The sequence below is a fragment of the Lampetra planeri genome, chromosome 76 (assembly GCF_965212315.1).
Source record: "Lampetra planeri chromosome 76, kcLamPlan1.2.h2, whole genome shotgun sequence".
In the NCBI taxonomy this organism is placed as follows: Eukaryota; Metazoa; Chordata; class Hyperoartia; order Petromyzontiformes; family Petromyzontidae; genus Lampetra; species Lampetra planeri.
The window spans coordinates 2,670,769-2,694,940 of record NC_136181.1 but is presented as its reverse complement, the minus strand read 5'-3'; the positions used below and the strand labels follow the sequence as shown (position 1 = coordinate 2,694,940).

The following is a 24,172-nucleotide window of genomic DNA, read 5'->3' as shown; positions in this document are numbered from 1 at the left end:
ACCACCAACCCCGGGGCTGCGACGACAGCAGCGTTGCAACCAACGCCTTGCTTCCGTTGTAGGGCCTCGTGCGCTTGAATACTCGTGGCGACTCTCAAAGAAGAAATATCAATGTCGTCAGCTGTGTTGATAGGGACCCCCAGGTCCTGCGCCAACTTGAGCAGCTGCTCCAAAACCATCGCGTCTTGGCCCTCCTCGTCCATCCGAGGGAACGCAGCATCAGCAAGAGCCAGCAACGCCGTGCGATAGGCCAGCGCGGTCTCCGTGGCCGCTTTCCGTCTTGCGTAGAACTGATGGCGGCATGTAGAGGGAGGCCCGTAGACCCTGGCCAACAAACCCAGCGCATCCTTCAGCGTGGAGCGGTCCGACTTCCGTGCAGCCCTGAAGGCCGCGAGCGCATCGTCGTCCAGCATGGCGGGCAATGCCCGCAGCGCTGTAGCATCGGACCACGCTGACATCTCTTGATGCGCCAAAAACCTTCGCTGAAATTGGCCCCAGTCTCCGCCTTCCGCCTTGAAGGCTGACAACGTGGGCAGGCGCTGCTGAAAAATGAAGTCATCCGCCTCGTGGTTCCTCTCCGCCTGTCCGTCGGTGTCTAAGATGGCGGCTCCAGCAGCAGACGTAAGATGGCGGACCCCCTCGCGCGCTGATGACGTCGATGCGCGCGCTTGGGAACCCACCACCACGTGGCGCTCGCCGTTCCCGCCAAAAGTAGGCCCAGGCGCAATGGCGGGAATCCCCCATTCGTTTTGGCGGGAATCTGCGGGGCGACCTTGTAAAATGTCCCCCACCGTCCCCGCTCCTCCCGACGAGCTGATCTCCGCCAAGATGGACGCGGCGGCGAGCAGCAGCTCCGCCAGTCGGGAGTGCGCCTCACGAAGCCCGGCGTCTGTCCCCGGTCGCTCGGCCGGCGCCGTCGACGGACCCTGCAGCGTGGGCAAGTCCTCTTCCTCACCCCCCGCCACCAGCGGCTCCGAGTCGTCCAGGTCTTCCTCGCGGTCAATCCCGTGGGTCCTACGGGTCTTCCTCGTCTCCATACTTGGAAGCCCGTTTCACTTCTGACACCAGATGAAGTATTGGAAAATGACGGCAGGAAACTCCTTGACGGGAACACACTTCTTTTATTAAATCTTGACTTGTAACAATACAACGCGTGGCCTCTCTTCTTCACACTGCACTTCTCTTGACTCAGGATTCTGTGCTGCCGGCTCTCTGTGCCTCGTGTAGACTCCGCGCCTCGGCTACACTCCTCTCTCGCCTCGTGTAGACTCTGCGCCTCTGCTACACTCTCCACTCGCCTCGTGTAGACTTTGCACCGCTCTCGCTGGCTACACCGTATGCATACTCGGCTCGTGCAGACCTTCCTCTCTCGCTGGCTACACCGTATGCATACTCGGCTCGTGCAGACCGTTCTCTCTCGCTGGCTACACACTACACATTACTCAGCTCGTGTAGACCGTTCTATCTCGCTGGCTACACACTATACATTACTCAGCTCGTGTAGACCGTTCTATCTCGCTGGCTACACCCTATACATTACTCAGCTCGTGTAGACCGTTCTATCTCGCTGGCTACACACTATACATTACTCAGCTCGTGTAGACCGTTCTATCTCGCTGGCTACACACTATACATCACTCAGCTTCTACTCTCCATTACTCTCCTCTCCGGGCTCTATCTCTGCACCTTCCTCTTCATTCTTAGATGGTTCCACTTCTGCCCCCTGCTCCTCTGTGCATCACCTTATATACCCCTTCTTCCCGGGAGACGGAGCGGATGCGGACCTCAACGTCGGCACCGCTCCTCAGTTACCCAATCCCCACGCTCTATCCCCACGATCCGGTTCCGCTCAGCGCGTGTTTCCACTCCCCAACCAATCACACCGCGCTGCTACCCGATCACTCCCTCTGGGCGCGTCACCGGCACACAGCCAATCAGCAGCACTACCCCCACCCGCGCACTGACGCCTGCTCCTCCCCGTCAGCGCGCGTCACCACACACACACCCGTACATACGCGCTGGCACACGACATATACACCCAGCGCGTATCACCACTACACTTGTTTAAATCTGTCGATTCTTGACAACCCTTGTGGCCGCCTGTGGCCCTCCTACGCGTCGCATAACCCTAACACACACACACAACCCAATTATAGTTGCGCTTTATCATCATAGAATGAATCCGTGACAGAATGAATAACATCATGGTAGTAGGTTTTTACCCTTTGAACTGGTACAAAAACTGACACCTTTATACAAGGCATCATGTTTGCAATAACCACAACACAAGCAGTCAAAATGCAAACAAAAAGAAACAACTCTTCTTCTTGGTTCTTTCGGTAAAGTCACGCAGAAGGGAAGTAATAAAATAATAAAAATAAAACATAATAAAATAATTTTCACGACGTTTCGGCTACAACGCAAGCAGCCGTCTTCAGGTGAAGAATCAAACACTGCCAAGCTTGGAGCGTATATATAAGCTGGGTTGGAGGTGGAAGAAGAGCGCCTTGACAAAAAAATTTGCATATCAAGAGGAATGTAGCATATTTATGGGAAATGCGTAGGAGGTGGGCGAGGGGGTTTCAAAGTTATATTATGCCCATGCATTATGCAGGATTAGCAGCATCAAAGGGAGGGGGTAGGGGGTAGCAGTAACAAAGGGAGGGAATGTTAATAGTATGTAAAAGCAACGAAACATGTCAATGGGAGAGCGGTGGGAGGAGACCCGCAGCGGAGCAACTAATGCATTCCCTGTGGAGAACACAAGATACACAGTCAATGCCAGTGAGTGGACTGCGGTCTGAAAGTCACCGTAAACGTAAACAACAATCAGTTAAGATCCGAAATGGTTTATTACGTCCTTCCAATGATTGCTGAGCCAGAATCCATCTTCTCGGTTGAGATTGTCTCTGTGTTTGTATATGTGGATCGCCTCACGAATCTCTCATGGTAGCCAGATGGCTTGCAGAGAACCTCTGTCTTGGAGAAGTCAATGTCATGTGAGCCCACTGAATTGTAACAGTGATCTGCCACGGCTGAGGTGTTTGTCCTACCGTGTTTCAGGTCTGCTTTATGTTCACGGATGCGGTCCGAGACATGTCGTTTGGTTTCTCCAATGTAACTGCTACCACAGAGGCAACTTAGTTTGTAGACGCCAGGGTACTGTATGTCTGGAACCACGTCTTTTACAGACGGGACCAGATCACAACTCTGATAATGATAATGATATACACTGTCCTTGAAGTTGATTGGTCCACACCCGAGACAGCTTTTCTTAGAGCCTAGTCTCCATTGGTGTTGGACCAGATGACGCCACAAGGCGTACAACTCAAAAACAGCGCACTATCAGAGTATTGACAGCTCGGGGTAAGAATTTACACTATGATACCTTCTTTACCAGTGGCAAAATATGGTAGTAGGTTTTTACCCTTTCAACTGGTACAACTTCAAGGACAGTGCATATCATTATCATCATCAGAGTTGTTTCTTTTTGTTTGCAATTTGACTGCTTGTGTTGTGGTTATTGCAAACATGATGCCTTGTATAAAGGTGTCAGTTTGTTGTACCAGTTGAAAGGGTAAAAACCTATTACTATGGAATCTACCCTAGAGAAGTCTTCACGTCCATCGATTGTGTGCATGTCAACCCTGCTCATATGGTATGGTAGGGAAGGGAGGGTAGGGCAGTGGGAGTCTTACCAGGACCCCAGACACCGTTGGTTGATTTCAGACTTTTTCCCCTGGACTCCTGGAGCTGTCGTCCAACAACCTCCTTTATCAACCCTCTCCCCTCTCATAATAATTCATATTAAAAGGTTTTTGGGGTTAGATGGCGCTATTTATAAATGTGTCGTAACCCTCCACCACCCGACACGGCCAATCAGCAAAAAAAAAGTGTCACGTTGACAAAAGACAAATAGTTCACTGCTTTAGCCCACCTGTGTGTTGAAGAGTGAATCCACAACATTTACAATTTTTGAGTACGACGTTTCGCTGGTAATTACATCCATCATCATCGGGCAATTCGCTCTTCAACACACCGGTGGGCTAAAGCAGTGAACTATTTGTCTTTTGTCAACGTGACACTTTTTTGCTGATTGGCCGTGTCGGATGGTGGAGGGTCACGACACATTTATAAATAACGCGATCTAAACCCAAACACGTTTATTATGAATAATATTGGTCGCGAAAGCCTACGTGTTAAACCTCTCCCCTCTATCACTCCTTTCCACCAAATCTGTACATTTTGGAGGATTTTGCCCCAATCTCCTATCCCCTTTTTCCGAGCATTTATTTTTAATGTATTCATTTCCAGTTGTCGCCCTGCGTATAAATCCCTACATCTATAACCTTAACGTGACCCCCCTCCCCACACACGACCTCACGTAATGTTAACACGGCAGCACGGCCACCACAGCTTTTGAGGGCGCATCAACCTTGCGAACCAAATCGCTCCTTTCGAAATCGCTCAACTCTGACACAGCGGTGTCGCCTCGTAACACCACCGCCGCGACCTCACAGAGGTCACTCGCTCTCGAATAGAGAGGCAGAGACGACAGAGGAGGAGGAATCAACGATGAATAGAAAGGCCACAGTGGTGGATATCAACCTCGCCTGGTATAACAGGAGATCGCTGGTTCGAACCCGACCCTGACGCCTGATGTATATTTGGAATTTGCTTGTCTATCTCTCTAGCCGTGGTCACATGGAATTTTTTTTCGGGGTCTTCCGGTTTTTCATTTCCACATTTAGAATGGACGTCAAGCATTTAAGAGTATTGAGAAATGTGACGTCACATCAAAATGCGCGACGTTAAATAAATATGGACAACACGTTCTACTTAATTAAATAGACGTTTTAATAAATGTTTTCTCCTACAACATCAGAGTGCAGCGCCACGTTCAATACGCACTACAATGACAATAGTTTAAAGCGATTTGAAGCATTTTTTATATTTTTTGGGGGGTGGGGGCAGAGCTTTGTGACGTCATATTTGAGGGGGGGGGGGGGGTCTGACTTTTTGTGACGCCGTGTGACGAAGGGAGGGAGGGGGGGTTCAAAATTCGTCCAAAATCGCGTGACGTCATTTATGGACGGCCCCATAAGGCAGCAATGTGGCTCAGCAGCTCAATACCAACGTCGAGGTCTGCCAGCACCACGAGAGTGCTTTTAGGAGAGAGTTCACGTTGTTTTGCTACTCCACTGCTGAAGCACAAGACAATGGTAGTCTTCTTCTATCGTATGGAGTAATAACAGCAGATTAAAGATGCAATATTAGATTTGTTATCCACTCAATTGTCATGTAAGTGTAATATCTCAATTACGGCGGGAGACGAGTTGACGGGGCAGCACTTATTTATTAACACTCACGTAACAGTAACAGATACAGCCGAGATACAGCCTACGCTACGCGTGCCTAACTCGGCCACGCTCTCAGGCCCTCTGGCTACACTCACCCCACAGGGAGCTATCGGACCTGCCTTGCCAGGCACGGACCCCGACCTCTGGGTTACACAACCCGGCCCTTACAAGGACATCGGGCTGTGAATCCCAAGGTCTCGCCTCTGAGCCGCACAGAGCCCCGGCCCTTACAAGGGCAGCAGGACTAGGGGTCTCAGGGCCCTATCTCTTCCTCCGTCTTCTGTCTTCACTGGTAGACTTCTCCCCGAGTGCTGCTGCGCATCGCCTTACATAGCCCTCCACTCCAGGGGGCGGGGCCTATGCGGACCGCGATGTGGACACCCGCCTGCGGACCGCGATGTAGCCACCCACCACGCGCTGTCACACGATCCCCCCCTGCCAGCACGCACCACCTCTACGTAAGCAAGAGTGAATCTCGTCCATTCCTCCTTCAAAGGAGTGAAGATAGCTTTGAAGCTTCCGTGACTGCAAGGATTCATACTCTTAGGTTTTTTCGGTATGACATTTTGAATACCTTTCTGTGTTTCAGTCAGGGGCGGTTTCTTCATTAGGGCGATTGGGCGACGCACCACCAATGTCATTCAACCACAGATTCACGCTAGCCGTCACTGGGCCTCTGGATATAGTCCAATCAGCGTCATGCTACGTTCTGTGGAGTACCGCCTCTTTTTGGGCGATTTCCCTCCAGCTGGGAATCGCCCCGAGTGGTCCCATAGACTTACATTCAAAGATGTTTTTTTCGAACGGGGGCGCTGCAATGCATTCTCTATGGCTTCCGGGAGGGCACGCCCTAACGTGCTTACGTCATCATACGTGCTTACGTCATCATACGTGCTTACGTCATCATACGTAAGCACGTTTCATCCAACAATATAATTTGTTGCCACCTAGTGGAATCTTTAATAAAATAAACTTGAGTGGTTTGTTTTAATAGTGAGTATAGAAACAAACAAGATGTATTGTAAGAGTCACTTTATTTTTCATTAATATTAAAGAAGTGATGTTGCCTTTACATGCTTAAGCTGTTAATTTATCCATTGCATGGGTGGACCTTATCCGTATCAATCATCCAGACATTTGCCCCCCCTGAGAGATTTTGCAGGAGCCGCCACTGGTTTCAGTTTCAGTTATTTTGGTATGTGTGATCGAACAGTGATCGGGCTATGACGTTTTGAATGTGTGTTTCATGTGCTCGAGCAGTGATTGAGTTATGACGTTTTAAATACGCGCCTATATTCAGTTTCAGTTTTCAGTTTCATTCATTAGGTATCGCCCTGTGAGCCATTTGGCTCTTGACTCGGGTGCAACCGCAACAAACAAAAACATGAACAAGGAACATCTTAAAGTGACTATGTGCAACAGAAAAATCCAGGAAAAAACAGCAAAAGTCTTCCAGAAAAAACACCGTATTTCAACGCTGTGTGCAAAAAATCCCAGTGGGATGCAAGTCAAACAATAACAACCACAAGACAATTTAGATTAAAGTTATCAGTCTAACTCTGTACTACAACAAACAAATATGGCTAAACCAAAACGTTTTCGAAATCACCAAAATAAAGCTATAAAAACAATGTAGCAGTGATCCTAAGAACTGTGATTCAAATTTAACAATAAACAATATGCATACCATGTACGACCAAACTTTGCAGCCGTAGCTGGCAGCATGAGTCACTCCATAACAGCAGGAGTATCAGTAGGAGTATCAACATCTTTCAATGCAGTGGTCGAACTATGACACTTTGAATGCTTGTGTCTGTGATCGAGAATTGATTGAGCATTGACCGAGCTTTGGATCTTTCCTCTTCTGTTCGGCTGATGTAGATTCAGAGCAACAACTAATATTCGGGTGGTCAAGCCAGATCACAGCGTCAGGAGGCAGGTGGAGTTGTATCACTGCGATGTTTAATTACTTTTTAATAATTCATTGTGTTCGAGAGATGCTCACATCTTCTTGGTTCTTTCGGTAAAGTCACGTAGAAGAGAAATAATTAAATAATCAAAATAAAACATAATAAAATAATTCTCACGACGTTATGGCCACAACGCAAGCAGCCGTCCTCAGGTGAAGAACAGGTCTGTCGGAAAGACAGCGTCTGAATGGGCACCACCAAGCTTGGCAGCGTATATTTAAGCTGCTGGGTTGGAGGCGGGGAAGGGGCGCCTTGACAAAGGAATTTGCATATCAAGAGGAATTTAGCATATTTATGGGAAATGCAGATATGGGATTAGTCACTACTTGTGGAATGCGTAGGAGGTGGGGGGGGTTTCAAAGTCATATTATGTATTTTATTGTTTTATTTGTATTATTTTATTATTTCCCTTCTACGTGACTTTACCGAAAGAACCAAGAAAACCAAGAAGATGCTTTGATGCTGTTTGCCGGTCGAATCGCCTTTTTAAAAAATAGCTTTTTCGCTCTACGGGCTTCACTCAGTGGGAAATTCACTTCTGATTATTCTGATTTTGAAGCGACCTCTGTGAAGTTTGTTGGGCTCAGCCATTTTTAAATCCTTTATATTAAGTTCCATGCTTGCTTGCTTGCTTACGACCGTGCAAATCTTTCGGTCGTTTTTTAACCCACTTCCCGTGATCCAATCGAGCTGACATTTTCCACACAGACTCGTTGTGCGTGACAATTAATGTTCGTGAATTTTTTTTCCCAAATTTTACACTTTTTAGGACAAAAATATTATATTTAATTACCAATTGCTTAATGGTGGCATGCAATAATCTGACCCATAGGTGGCAGCCATCTCAAGCCAGAGGACGAGAGGACTCTAGCCGCCACGCATATAAAGGATTTATAGTGAAAAACTTTGTTTTTACGGGTTATACTTGTTCTTTTAATCCCACCAAACGAGATTTTTTAACTTTACCGCTCGACTCTGGCAGTCTTGGTGACACCAACGCCACCTGGCTGCGGTTCTGTCCATCTCTGGCAGAAGTCGCAAACGGGTTTTGATTCCTTACCCGTACCCGGCCGCACCAGGGTCGCAAACGGGTACTCGTACCCTACCCGATACCCGGCTACCCGTACCCGGCCGGGTATCGGGTAGGGTACGGGTACCCGATTGCGATCTCTGGGATGAAGCCATGTTGCAGGCGCGGGTGGGTTGATTCTATGAACTTGAATTGTGAGAAGAGACAAGACGTTGGGAAATGAGTGACAAACGGTTACTCACCAGTGACTCACGGCCTACCCGTACCCGTACCCGGCCGCACCAGGGTCGCAAACGGGTACCTGTACCCATACCCGGCCGGGTACGGGTAGCCGGGTATCGGGTAGGGTACGGGTATCGGGTACCCGGTTGCGACCTCTGATCTCTGGCTGTCACCACGTCAGAGGTGATCGATTGGCACGAGAAAGAGAGGCATTTTAGGATCCGAGCTACGATCCGGTCTGTGTGGTCGTGACATCGACTTCGGGGAGTGTGGGCAACTATTGTCTCAAGAATGAACGCCGTTCCCGTTTGTGATCCCGTGTGACGCCGCACGCAGCCTGTGGGAAGGCGATGTCCGGCTTCCCCAACCCGTGGCTCGTGAACCTCACCTACAACGAGGCGACCACGTGCAGTGCCACGGTGATCAGCAGCCAGTGGCTCCTCACCTGCGCACACTGCATCAGCAACGCGTACGTATGTACACGAGAAGACTGACATACATACACGCGTTTGTATTCATGTGTGTGTGTGTGCGTGTGTATGTGTGTGAGCTCCTTTGTGGTGCTCGCTAACAGCACTTGCCCCTACAGTCTGTTAAGGCTATACGGGGGATCTTTGCTCCTTTGTGTAGCGGTAGTGTAGCGGTTATCACGCTGCACTACGTACCCAGCAACCCGAGTTCGATTTCTGCTCGCGGTCACCATCGGTGACGATTATATATCTGAACTGGTCTCCCCGAGGTCAACTCAGCCTAAAATGTCGTGTGTAAACATCGCTACTAGGGAGACAAAGGCGGTCGGGCGTTGTGTTGGCCATCCACCCTCTCGTGTGCTGTACCGGTCTTCATAGGTGCTCGGTAACAACACTTGCTCCAAAAGTCTGTTAGAGTGTGCCTTTTGGCGTCATCTGGTCCAACCCAAGTGAGACTAGGCTCTAAGGAAAGCTGTCTCGGGTGTGGACCAATCAACTTCAAGGACAGTGCACATTGTCAGAGTTATGTTTTTTGTTTGTATTATGACTGCAGGTATTGCGGTCTATGCAAACATGACTCCTTGTAAAAAGGTGTCAGTTTTGTTGCCAGATAGAAGGGTAAAAAACCAATTAGCATATTTTTACTGGCAAATGAGGTTCCCATAGTGAAGTCTGTTAAAGCTATTAAGCGGAATTTTTCTCTTGTCTTTGTACTTTACCACTCACGGCCAACACTAGTAACGATTATCTTAACCGGTCCTTCCCCTTAGCCTCAAATCTAAGTACCTTTCGATTTAAAGCTTTCGTGACTGCAGGGATTCATCTTCTTGGTTCTTTCGGTAAAGTCACGTAGAAGGGAAATAATAAAATAATAAAAATAAAACATAATAAAATAATTAAATTTCGATTTAAAGCTTTCGTGACTGCAGGGATTCATCTTCTTGGTTCTTTCGGTAAAGTCACGTAGAAGGGAAATAATAAAATAATAAAAATAAAACATAATAAAATAATTAAATTTCGATTTAAAGCTTTCGTGACTGCAGGGATTCATGTTCTTGGTTCTTTCGGTAAAGTCACGTAGAAGGGAAATAATAAAATAATAAAAAAAAACATAATAAAATAATTAAATTTCGATTTAAAGCTTTCGTGACTGCAGGGATTCATGTTCTTGGTTCTTTCGGTAAAGTCACGTAGAAGGGAAATAATAAAATAATAAAAATAAAACATAATAAAATAATTAAATTTCGATTTAAAGCTTTCGTGACTGCAGGGATTCATGTTCTTGGTTCTTTCGGTAAAGTCACGTAGAAGGGAAATAATAAAATAATAAAAAAAAACATAATAAAATAATTAAATTTCGATTTAAAGCTTTCGTGACTGCAGGGATTCATGTTCTTGGTTCTTTCGGTAAAGTCACGTAGAAGGGAAATAATAAAATAATAAAAATAAAACATAATAAAATAATTAAATTTCGATTTAAAGCTTTCGTGACTGCAGGGATTCATGTTCTTGGTTCTTTCGGTAAAGTCACGTAGAAGGGAAATAATAAAATAATAAAAATAAAACATAATAAAATAATTAAATTTCGATTTAAAGCTTTCGTGACTGCAGGGATTCATCTTCTTGGTTCTTTCGGTAAAGTCACGTAGAAGGGAAATAATAAAATAATAAAAATAAAACATAATAAAATAATTAAATTTCGATTTAAAGCTTTCGTGACTGCAGGGATTCATGTTCTTGGTTCTTTCTGTAAAGTCACGTAGAAGGGAAATAATAAAATAATAAAAATAAAACATAAAATAATTCTCACGACGTTTCGGCCACAACAGAACAGGTCGACCTGTTCTTCACCTGAGGACGGCTGCTTGCGTTGTGGCCGAAACGTCGTGAGAATTATTTTATTATGTTTTATTTTTATTATTTTATTATTTCCCTTCTACGTGATTTTACCGGAAGAACCAAGAAGATCTAAGTACCTGTTGCGGTGTGAAAACATCGCCACTGGGGAGACAAAGGCAACCGGCCGTTGTGCTTTCACCAAAGGCAGCGTCAAACAGCCCTAACTTGCGCATTGTAAAACGTGCCTTTGTGTTCGGATTTGTAAATGGCGTGGCGTCTCCATGTCTATTTGTCTTGTAGCCAATTCTCTGTTCGACCCACGCGAATTCCGATCATCCTCGCAGCAGCAGCAGCGGCTTTTGGCTGGTCCATCAAACAGATGGTCACCGCATCACGTGCTTTTGGATCTGCTTCTGCGGCCATCTGGCACGCGCTCTTCCTTCTGATATTAGGAAGCCACTGCCAGCTATGCACTTTTAAATAATCTAGATAGACAACTTGTTTCTTTAAAACTGCTTTTTGTGTTTAGTTTGTTGTCCTTCACCCGGTTTTTCCTCCACATTTATAATAGACATACGTTTAGAGTATTTGGCTATGATAAAGGTCCACATTGTAAGCCACTTCGTTAGGCTATCATTTGTGATAGCCAGGTCACATCTGAAGAAGAGCTACATAGCTCAGTGAGGCCTTAACTGGTAAAATAAAAAATAGTTTAAAATAAAAAAATAAACATTTCATTTCTAGATTTGAAGCTTTCGTGACTGCAAGGATTCATATTCTTAGGTTTTTTCGGTAAAGTCACGTAGGTAAAAATTTCAAATTAATAAAAGTAAAATAAAAAGAAAATAAAAATCACGACGTTTCGGAGGCAACACAAGCTTCCGTCTTCAGGTGAAACCGTCACAGCACGATAGCTGTATCAAGTGAATTTCACTCACTTGATACAGCTACTTTACCGAAAAAAAACCTAAGAATATAAACATTTTATATTACGCACAGTGAGATTCTAGGACAAAAAACTGAGCGTATACGTTACTGTTGTATTCCACGTTACTGTATCACTGTCCCGCTCAGCCATGCAACTCAAGTAGTTCGTCATCAACCACTCAAAAACAGTGCGGTGCACATTCCGTGTTATAACGGTGTGAGTTCCGTGTCAAAACAACGTGCGCATTCCACGTCAAAATGTCATGGTATTCCGCATTAAAGCAATGCACGCATTCCCAGTTATGACAGCGGGCACATTCTCTGTTATAACGGTGCACGTTCTGCGTTATAACGGTGCGCATTATAATAGTATGCATTCCGTGTTATAACAATGCACGCATTCCACGTTATAAGTGCGTGTTCTACCTTATAACGGTGGACGTTCAAGTTGTCCTAAAAGTGTTTTACTAACGGAAGAGCCGCCTTACGGTGAAAAACACGTCGTAGTGCGAATACCGACAGCGCATTAAAGCGAGGAGTATTCGCAATCCGTTTGCCCCCCGGGATCGTGTTTGTATTTCGAGCCGGTTCCTACGCGATTCTCCTGATTCCAAGAACACAGGATGAGATGTTACTATCCTTTGTGCAAGCACTTCCAAGAGTTCATGAACAGTGAGCCTGGTGAAATTTGGGGAGCGCATCGTCAGTAGTGAACCTTTGGTTCCTAGGGTGTTTCGGCCTTTCACACTATACACCCTCCCCAAAGGCGGCCAGCGACAGGGTGATCAATCCTACGCTTGCGTCCCATTCCCAATTAGTCATAGGAGTTGCCTTGTTGTTGATAGCCAACATCCCACCAAATTTCGATTTAAAGCTTTCGTGACTGCAGGGAGTCATCTTCTTGGTTCTTTCGGTAAAGTCACCACGTAGAAGGGAAGTAATAAAATAATAAAAACATTATGCTTTATTTTTATTATTTGATTATTTCCCTTCTACGTGATTTTACCGAAAGAACCAAAAAGATGAATTATTATGTTTTATTTTATTTATTTTATTATTTCCCTTCTACGTGACTTTACCGAAAGAACCAAGAAGATGAATCTCCTGACCAAAGTTTGCTTCTGTGAGCAACGATGGGCCCACAGACGCACGCACACCCGCCCACACGTGCACGCATGCACGCCATGCAGTTTTACAGGTAGGAACATCATGTTCCACACTGCCCACCAGGGATTATTTGTCTGTCTGTCGTGCATTCTAATGCCCCGCCCCACCAGAGTCCTCCCATTGGCTCGGGGGCGCCGAATACAATTATTTAATTAATCGAGCTCGCGGGGTTTCGCCGACCAATGGGAGCAGTGGGTGGGAGTTAGTGGTGGGGGGGGGGGGCACCGCTGCGACTGGGGCCAATGAGGAGACGGGCAATGTTTCATTCACAAAATGGAACTGGGGGAGGGGGGTTCCATTCATAAAATGGAAGCCTCGGAAAGAAAAAAGCAGATCTTTTTGCCTCGAGTTTCTTTCAACATTCCCAGCCTTAAGGTGATTCAGTTTGTCCAAAAAAGCAAATGTGTTCCTTGTAAAAGATAAAACAAATTCATGCATTTGTAGGTCAACATGAAGCATATAAATTAACCCCCCACCCCCAATAAAAAATTATAATTTACGGAGTATTATATGACAATGCATATTACAGGTAGGAACAACAGGTTCCACACTGCTCACCAGGGATTATTTCTCTGTCTGTCGTGCATATGGGGAGGGGAGGTGTGGGGCTGGGTGGAGAGGGGAGGGTGGGGAGGGACTGGGTGGGGAGGGAGGGGCTGGGTGGGGAGGGTGGGGCTGGGTGGGGAGGGGAGAGTGGGGGGTGGGTGGGGTGGAGATGGGAGGGTGGGGAGGGGCTGGGTGGGGAGGGAGGGGCTGGGTGGGGAGGGAGGGCCTGGGTGGGGATGGGAGGGTGGGGAGGGGCTGGGTGGGGAGGGGTGGGGCTGGGTGGGGAGGGAGGGGCTGGGTGGGGAGGGGTGGGGCTGGGTGGGGAGGGAGGGAGGGGCTGGGTGGGGAGGGGTGGGGCTGGGTGGAGAGGAGCTGGTCACCCCGTGGTGCCCTTATGAAACTCAACCTTTCACCTACACACTATACACGACACACTTCACTTATACAGGTAGCAACAACAGGTTCCACACTGCCCACCAGGGAGTATTTGTCTCTCTGTCGTGCACGAATGCGCTGTGCCAACCAAGTTCCTACCTGCCCACCCCGAAGGAACGTGTTTCTGCCAATGCCCTCTGGCGCAGGCCGAACGTGAGCCTGTGGCAAGCGCGGCTGAGAGACGGCAGCACGGTCTCCGTGAGCCGCTTAGTGGCGCACGGACGCTTCAACGGCTCCTCGCTGGACTACGATGCGGCTCTGGTGCAGCTGAGCGCCACCCTCAACTTCTCTGGCGGCACCGTGCAGCCCGCCTGCCTGCCCGAGCAGCTCCACTCTAACATCGCCCCGGGGAAGGCGTGCAGCCTTCTCTACAACGCAACCGGTAGAACGATGACAGCAAACGACGGCGACAACGGCCGCGAATCTCCACGGTGTTCTTGTTGTCAGAGGGCGCCACGGTGGCTAGGAGATGTTAACTATCTCGCCTGGTATACAGGAGGTCGTGGGTTCGACCCTGACACCTGCCTGTATATTTGGCGTGTGTATGTCTCCCTGTGGTCTCGTGAATTTTTCTCCGGGTCCTCCGTTTTTAAATCCTTTATATTAAGTTCGCTTGCTTGCTTGCTTAGGACCGTGCAAATCTTTCGGTCGTTTTTTAACCCACTTCCCGTGATCCAATCGAGCTGACGTTTTGCCACACAGACTCGTTGTGCGTGACAATTAATGTTCGTGAAAATTTTTTTCCAAAATTTTACACTTTTTAGGACAAAAATATATTTAATTACCAATTGCTTAATGGTGCAATGCAATCATCTGACTCATAGGTGGCAGCCATCTCAAGCCAGAGGACGAGAGGACTCTAGCCGCCACGCATATAAAGGATTTATAGTGAAAAACTTTGTTTTTACGGGTTATACTTGTTTTCCCCTCCACATTTAGAATCAACATGAATTGAGAGTCATTGGTTTCTGCTATTCATTTCCACCAGATGAAAAGCCTATTTGTTTGGGCTTCAACATTTTTGATAGCCAGGTCATTTCTCAAAAAAAGAACTACATATTGCTCAGTGGATCCTTACACCTAGTAAAATAAAATAAAAATGTCAAATCGTTAAATAGGGTGCACCTTGCCTCCAATTGAAGTGTAAAGGCTCCCTTGCAGGATGGTCACGGGGACAGACCCACGATGTCATGGGCTGAGACGAGTAGGGCATTAGTACCACCAGCTGTGCCCCCCCTCTCCCCCACTGTGCCACATCACTGCGTTTTAGCTGCCTGGCTCTCCGCTCATTACTCAAGGGTGACCGCCTCCAACTTCCTTTGTCAAGGCGCCCTTCCTCCCCTAACCCAGCTTAAATATACGCTGCCAAGCTTGGTGGCGTTCATTCAGACGCTGTCTTTCCGACAGACCTGTTCTTCACCTGAGGACGGCTGCTTGCGTTGTGGCCAAAACGTCGTGAGAATTGTATTTTATTGTTTTATTTTTATTATTTTCCTTCTACGCGACTTTACCGAAAGAACCAAGAAGACGCCTCCAACTGTCAAGTAGTGCCAAGGTGCACCTAGCCTGGCACTGGCCAGTAGCGTTTTTCATCAAGCCGTATTCATAGAGGTCGATCTTGACGCCGGTGGTACTGGTCATTGGGCTCCACATCCTCCTCCTGCCCCTCACTGACGAGCACAAATATATACAAGCATATAACAAGGGTTAACACAGGCTTGGGTTAGATCAGATTCGGATATTCTAAGTAGAAATCTATTAATAATCAATGAAAATAAATCAATTAAATCACGACGTTTAAAGTGATACAGTAAATTTAGCTGTGACGGTCCCACCTGAAGACGGAGACTTGTGTTGCCTCCGAAACGTCGTGAATTAGTAAATTTGCATTTATTATTATTTCATTTTATTCTTTTTTATTTACGTGACTTTACCGAAAAAACCTAAGAGTATGAATCCTTGCAGTCACGAAAGCTTCAAATCTAGAAAAAAAAATTCTAGTTTCTATATTCTTAGCGAGTATCTATGTTATCTTCTTGGTTCTTTCGGTAAAGTCACGTAGAAGGGAAATAATAAAATAATAAAAATAAAACATAATAAAATACAATTCTCACGACGTTTCGGCCACAACGCAAGCAGCCGTCCTCAGGATCGAAATTTATCTATTTTATTTTACTGCATCACTGCACAATACTAACTCATGGCAGACTTATAATACGAATCATGAGAGAAAGCAGGGTTAGATTTCCTGTACATGCAGTGAGAAAGCAAGAAACGTAATGTAATGTTTTGAATACTGGGAACGTCACAGGGGTAACAAGAAGCCGGGAAAGACAACGAGTTAAGTTTAGCGCAGCAATTTGAACGACAGGATGCAAGGGGGGGGGGAGCATCTCGTGCAGAGTTGTTGAGTAAATCTTATGGACCGAACTAACGTCTTTGAGAAAGGACACTGCTCACATAAAGAGATAGACGAACATTGTCCATCGACTATCATAGTGTAGGGATGTCCGGGGAAGGATTCCCACCAATAGGAGGGGGAGTGGGACGGTTACAGGAGAAGGGGGAGGAGCAGGTGAGGAGATACAGTGAGGGAAAAAAGTATTTGATCCCCTGCTGATTTTGTACGTTTGCCCACTGACAAAGAAATGATCAGTCTATAATTTTAATGGTAGGTTTATTTGAACAGTGAGAGCCAGAATAACAACAACAACAAAAAATCCAGAAAAACGCATGTCAAAAATGTTATAAATTGATTTACATTTTAATGAGGGAAATAAGTATTTGACCCCCTCTCAATCAGAAAGATGTCTGGCTCCCAGGTGTCTTTTATACAGGTAACGAGCTGAGGGAGTGCTCCTAATCTCAGCTTGTTACCTGTTTAAAAGACACCTGTGTATAAAAGATACCTGTTCACAAATACTTATTTCCCTCATTAAAATGCAAATCAATTTATAACATTTTTGTCATGCGTTTTTCTGGATTTTTGTTGTTGTTATTCTGTCTCTCACTGTTCAAATAAATCTACCATTAAAATTATAGACTGATCATTTCTTTGTCAGTGGGCAAACGTACAAAATCAGCAGGGGATCAAATACTATTTTCCCCCACTGTATAAGGGAGAGAACGGGCGAGAAGAGGGGTTGGTTGGTGGGAACGACATTGAGACGGCTGGGGACAAGTGTGGAGAAGAGGAAAGGAAAACATTAACCCGTAAAAACAAAGTTTTTCACTATAAATCCTTTATATGCGTGGCGGCTAGAGTCCTCTCGTCCTCTGGCTTGAGATGGCTACCACCTATGGGTCAGATGATTTCCTGCCACCATTAAGCAATTGGTAATTAAATATTATTTATTTTTTCCTAAAACGTGTAAAATTTTGGAAAAAAATTTTTCACGAAAATACATTGTCACGCACAACGAGTCTGTGTACAAAATGTCAGCTCGATTGGATCACGGGAAGTGGGTTAAAAAACGACCGAAAGATTTGCACGGTCGTAAGCGCGCAAGCAAGCAAGCAAGTGAACTTAATATAAAGGGTTTAATAAAAGACGAACCCCCTGCAACCTCGTGTCGCCTCTCCTCTACAGTGGCACATAGACTGGCTTTGTCCGTAGCCTTACATTGTCCAAATAATAACATTACCCAACGACTTACATTCTCCATAGACTTACATTGTCCACACAATAACATTGCCCATAGCCTTACATTGTGCAAAGGCCTACATTGTCCATAGACAAACATTGCACTACAATGACACTGCACATACACTAAAAGTACCCATAGACTAACATTGTCCATCGACTAACATTGTCCATAAGTCTAAGTTTGCTTCTCTTGAAATAATGCAGTGGAGGTTAGGCACTCCCAGAATGCAGCGCCGCTGACGGGTTGTTTAAGAAATACTTTCATAATAAACGTTTTTGGGTTAGATCGCGTTATTTATAAATGTGTCGTAACCCTCCACCACCCGACACGGCCAATCAGCAAAAAAGTGTCTCGTTGACAAAAGACAAATAGTTCACTGCTTTAGCCCACACCCGGTGTGTTGAAGCGTGAAACCACAACATTTACAATATTTGTCTTTTGTCAACGAGACACTTTTTTTTGCTGATTGGCCGTGTCGGGTGGTGGAGGGTTACGACACATTTATAAATAACGCGATCTGACCCAAAAACGTTGATTATGAATAATATTGGTCGCGAAAGCCTGCTGCGTGTTAAACTAAGACATACTTATTCTTAGGTTTTTTCGGTAAAGTGACGTAGGTAAAAAATTAAAATTAATAAAAGTAAAATAAAAATAAAATAAAAATCACGACGTTTCGGAGGCAACACAAGCTTCCGTCTTCAGGTGGAACCGTCATACCACGTCACAGCACGATAGCTGTGACGGTTCCACCTGAAGACGGAAGCTTGTGTTGCCTCCGAAACGTCGTGATTTTTATTTGATTTAACTTTTATTAATTTTAATTTTTTACCTACGTGACTTCACCGAAAAAACCTAAGAATATGAGTCCTTGCAGTCACGAAAGCTTCAAATCTAGAATTAAGAAATACTTGATGTTTACATGATGCCACGTGGCGCTGGATGTCCTCTGCTTATGTCCACAGCGGTTCAGCTCGCATATAACTTGGAGCAGAAGGTTTGCAACTCCAGCTCCGTCTATGGTCTAGCGATGACGACCAGGATGATCTGCACCCGGGAGGACGTGTGTGCCGTGAGTGATGACAAATTAACACGCTTTGTGTGGAAGTGCCCCAGCCTATGTGATTGTATCATCAGCAGCAGAACCTCCGATTAGCTCGGTTGTCTACGTACGGTGTGAAAGACGCGCAACGTATAGCAGCAGCAACAGTGAGCTATCCACTACTGAATGAAGATCTCTTGAAGTCATCCTTCACGGTCTTGTGACACAACGACCCATCTACCTACGCACACACTATTAGTTCTCCCATCCCTACTCTTGACATTCTCTCGGGTGTGTTTTGTCCATTGGGTAACCAATCCGTTGTCACTTTGGCCCACAACCATCATCTCTCCTCTGCCAGAGATGCCTCTCTACCAGAGGTCGCAACCGAGTACCCGATACCCGTACCCTACCCGATACCCGGCTACCCGTAACCAGCCGGGTACGGGTACGGGTAGCCGTTTGCGACTCTGGTGCGGCCGGGTACGGGTACGGGTAGGCCGTGAGTCACTGGTGAGTAACCGTTTGTCACTCATTTTGGGTAGGGTACGGGTAGGGGACGGGTACCCGTACCCGGCCGGGTACGGGTACCCATTTGCGACCCTGGTGCGGCCGGGTACGGGTACGGGTAAGGAATCAAAACCCGTTTGCGACCTCTGCTCTCTACCCACGTTCACTTACTGTAATGCGCGGTGAATGTGTTTATTGGCTTATAATTGTTCTCTAAACTTTGTCTAATTTTCTATCAGTGTAAATCTGAGCTTGCACCTTTCTCAATGATTGTTTTACCAACACTTTCCAACTGTGTTGGATACTCTCTGCCAACGTTCATTGCATGCGGATTCATATTTCACAGCGGCCAGTGTGGCCTAGACAAGAATGGCTTTCTCTGGACACGTTGGGATGTTTCCTTCATCACCCGATTTAAAGCTTTCGTGACTGCAGGGATTCATCTTCTTGGTTCTTTCGGTAAAGTCATCACGTAGAAGGGAAGTAATAAAATAATAAAAATAAAACATAATAAAATAATTCTCACGACGTTTCGGCCACCTGAGGACGGCTGCTTGCGTTGTGGCCGAAACGTCGTGAGAATTATTTTATTTCGTTTTATTTTTATTATTTTATTACTTCCCTTCTACGTGACTTTACCGAAAGAACCAAGAAGATGAACACCCGTGGTGTTGGCCAACCACCCCCTCGTGTGACGCCGCGTGGGCCTTCATTATCACCACCACGATCCATGGGGCAGATAGCCCGTAGTAGATGTTCACTGCACATTTCGTCATTAGTTTCAACTTTCTTTTGCCAATATTCTCAAGCATTACGTATTTCTGGTACCAATTTCTTATGCCCGGTTCCTTTCACTTTTCTGAACAACACACTTTTAATTTCCCCGTTATCGTCCATCCTACATATATATAAATAGTGCCAGTTTAATTGTCATCACTGCTTGCATCATCAGGTCTTCTGCTATGTGCAACCTTTTTTCTTACTTCTCCGTTGGTCAATCTTTGTGTCAAGCTTAGATGCAGTATCCTTCATAGCTGCTCGCGAACAGCACTTCCCCCAACAATCTGTTAAAGGCTATAAGGGAGAACGTTGTTATTTGGGGAGTGTCTTGGAGGGTCGGAGTAATGAGTGGTGTTCATGTAGCACTTCTGAACTATATTTTAAGCTTTCGTGACTGCAAGGATTCATATTCTTGGGTTTTATCGGTAAAGTCACGTAGGTAAAAAAATAAAAATTAATAAAAGTAAAATGAAAATAAAATAAAATAAAAATCACGACGTTTCGGAGGCAACACAAGCCTCCGTCTTCAGGTGGAACCGTCACAGCACGCTCGCTGTATCAAGTAAATGAGTATTTTATTTTTTATTTTACTTTTATTTTTTTACCTACGTGACTTTACCGAAAAAACACAAGAATACACTTCTGAACTGTAGAGCATGTATGTCCAGTTCGGTGAATGCACATTAATTATTTTAGAATGAGTTTTTTATTGAACTCCGGGGGTGGGGGGGGGGTGACGCGAACGCAAACGATGGACATGAAGACTTCTCCAGAGGAGATTCCTTTTTGTTCTCCAACTCCAAACCGAAATCTGTACAATAAGGGGATGCCACGCTCAGTTCTCAGCCCACGTCCCACAGCACGTGCACGGCAGCCAATGATCCCTCCCTCCCTAAAACTGAGTATGTAGCGGGAGTGGTGGGATATATTAACACACTAGGCTACTGCACTCTGCCTGGCACAGACACCTGTGGTGACATCACCACCACTTAGTGTGCTTTTTCTCCGGGTCTTCCGGTTTTCCCCTCCACATTTAGGAACATGCATTTAGAGTATGTGGCTGCTATACATTTGCACATGATAAGCCACTGCGTTGAGCTATCATTTGTGGATAGGTCACTTCTGAAAAAGAGCTATATAGCTCAGTGGACCTTAACCTGGTAAAACAAAAAAAATAGTGGCCAATGGCGATTGTAGGTGTAATAAAGCTCGTTAAGACGACTTCTGGAATCCGTCTTTTATTCAACTTATGTTACAGTTACTTCACGCTGCTGATAGGCAGCGTGAGAGAGACAGATAGACAGAGAGAGACGCACTGCCACGTGGCAACTCGGAGCCCCGCTCCCGCGTAGCCCCCTTCCTCTCTTCGTTCCCGTTCTGACCACGTGTCGTTCATCTCCACCCCTATTTAATACCCGGGTCACGTGGTACGTTTCCGCCAATCCTCGTTAGCCTGCATCGAAACTTCCAGGCTCCCTCGTCAACTCCCGGGACCACGCCCCTGACTCATCTCCCCATTGGCTGAGGCCAAAGCCAACAGAACCAATCTCCATAGCTGTCACCTTTCCACCACGTCAGGGCCACGCCCCCAGGCTTCCCCCCATTGGCTGTAACACAGAACCGGCAGAGCCAATCACCATGACAAGTTGTGATACGTCAGTGAGCTGGATATATCCTCATATTACATAGGTATGTATGTTTAACTTCTTTCGCAAATTATGTAGCCAACCATCCTAATTGGAGGTGTAGGGGTAAAGGACAGCAAACTAAATACAAATGCGTATATGCATCTTTTTTTCATGATCGATGCAGGGTCACGATGGCACCCCCTTGATGTGCAAGGACGTGGACGGGCTCTGGTACCTGACGGGCCTCTCCAGCTGGGGCTCCTGTCCCACCCGCCCCGACGTCTTCACTCGCGTCTGGAAGTTGCGTCGCTTCATCAGCGAGACCGCAATCTAGTCTCTCGCGAGAGCCCCTTGTGACCAAATCACCGCAGAAACAAAGAACACCTAAATTTCGATTTAAAGCTGCTTTCGTGACTGCAGGGATTCATCGTCTCGGTTCTTTCGGTAAAGTCACGTAGAATGGAAATAATAAAATAATAAAATAATAAAATAAAACATTATATTATTATAAAACATTATATTATTATTTCCATTCTACGTGACTTTACCGAAAGAACCAAGAAAAAGAACACCTTGGCCAGACTCACCAAGTGAGCATTCTCTCACCAAGACCTAATCTGATAAATGTAGCACCACCATCCTAGACACAACAATAAGCCGGTCATCAATTTGAACAAACCGGATGCAACTGGGAAGAGCATCTCATGCAGAGTTGTTGAGTAAATCTCATGGGCAGAGCTGACATCTTTGAGAAAGCACACGGTTCGCATAGAGACTCAACACTGCCCATAGACCCGATACCGCCCATAGACTCGACAGTGTCCATAGACTGACATTGCCCAGACTTACATTGTCCATAGACTAAAAAGAGCCAGTTTCTCAACGGGCTTTGCTCAGGAAATAAACTTCTGATCGTGATGAAAATTCACATCTCCCATGCTGACGATAAGTCTCAAGTCGGGATCACCCAACCGGGATCTTTAATTCACAAACCTTCCGATTGTGCGATTTGGTGTTCTTACTCAGAGATGCTTCACTAGCCACAATGAGGGTGGGAATGTCGGGGAGTGACTATCGCTAGCAAATGAAGCGTCACCAGACAGGACCTGGTCATACACTACTGTACTCCATTCTTATTGTGTAATCGATTCACGCTTCGCAAATATACTCGTTGTGTATCATGATTGTTCATTTTTCGATTTAAAGCTTTCGTGACTGCAGGGATTCATCTTCTTGGTTACCAAGAAGATGATTGTTCATAATATGTTTTTTTGGGTTAGATCGTGTAACTAAATAGATGTCGTTAAACCCGCCACCACTTAGCCAATTAGTAAGGTTTGTCACGCAAGAACAACATGCCAATTCATTACTAGTACAGCACAATGTTGGAGAGCCAAGCCACAACATTTACAATCTGAGTACAACGTTTTTCCAGTAATTACAACCAGCTTCATCAGGCGACAGCCAGATTTGTGGAGTTCACCTGTTTCGTTCCTTAAATAGAGACGTGGTTTGGACGACAACACTTGTGCGCTCTTCATGCGCAACGTGGGGAGGGGTTAATGAATCAACGTACATTATGCATGCGCATTATGCAAGCACATTGATCTTGTACTTCCTGTCGATTGTGTGTTCTAAATAGCCTACCAACGGTAATCCCTATTGAACTAGGGTGGCCTGTATAGGCATGCATTTAAACAATGTATTATTTGATGATTCGCTTCCAAGCAGCACTAAGTCTGTAATGGTGTTGTGTAACTTTGGGGGTTAATTCGAGTGTTGTATCTTCACTTTCTTGCGTTAACGTGGTGTTACTTAACGATAATAAAAGCTTCCATCGCTCCTTCCTCCTGAGTCTTGAGTAAATCCTTCTCCTTTCCCCGTTTTTATTATTATATAGTGGGCACGGATGACATGTGTGGTAACCCTCCTCCAAACTGGGGGAAGCGGCAACTGCAGCCAGTGACTTATCGCTATCGCATGTGTACCGAGTTCAACTGAGTCGCAGACGTACTCTCTGGAGGAAACACATTTATCGATACCAACACGAAGGGGTGACTGCCCCTTCACCATCAGATAACAACCAATGGTGGTGAACCACCAGGCTAACTACACTAATCACACTGGGAGTAGCTACAACAGACAGGACCCCAGCTTGGGTCCAGGTCCACGTGTTGGTGACTATTCTCGGACGTAGAACGTAGATTCTTCAGGATAACCACAGCAACTGGTCCCTCTGTGGCGTGGCTGGCTCCGCCCTTAGCCACGACCACCTTCGAGATCTCGGCCCTGACACGTGACCACCCCTAGCCCCCACCTGGGGGCCCCTGTGTCGACTTTACCGGTCACGTGTCCTACGGGGTCAACCAGAGTGCCATGGCCCTTAGTAACCCCCTCTTTTAGTCCCGCCCCCCCCCCCTCCCGATACGTTCCATTCATTGGCTACCACATTCTGATAAGCTCCTCCCCCCCTCTCCTCCCCCCTTAGCTTGTATTTAAGAGCTTGCATCTTGAATCCCTCCCTCACTTGATGCAGCAAATCTGGCTGTGACGGTCCCACCTGATGACGGAGACTTGTGTTGCCTCCGAAACGTCGTGA

At 46.1% G+C, this 24,172-nt stretch overlaps 1 protein-coding gene across 1 annotated transcript in view; it reads left to right on the top strand.

Moving 5' to 3' along the window:
- Positions 1 to 23,420, top strand: part of LOC144737948 (trypsin-1-like) — a 51,969-nt gene extending 28,549 nt beyond the window's left edge. Inside the window, exons 6-9 of the mRNA XM_078620854.1 lie at positions 8,919 to 9,051; positions 14,113 to 14,348; positions 18,579 to 18,685; positions 21,758 to 23,420. Of these exons, the coding sequence (XP_078476980.1) occupies positions 8,919 to 9,051; positions 14,113 to 14,348; positions 18,579 to 18,685; positions 21,758 to 21,907 (626 nt within the window). The 3' untranslated portion in view covers positions 21,908 to 23,420. The remainder of the gene's footprint in view (positions 1 to 8,918; positions 9,052 to 14,112; positions 14,349 to 18,578; positions 18,686 to 21,757) is intronic.
- The last annotated feature ends 752 nt before the right edge of the window (positions 23,421 to 24,172 follow it).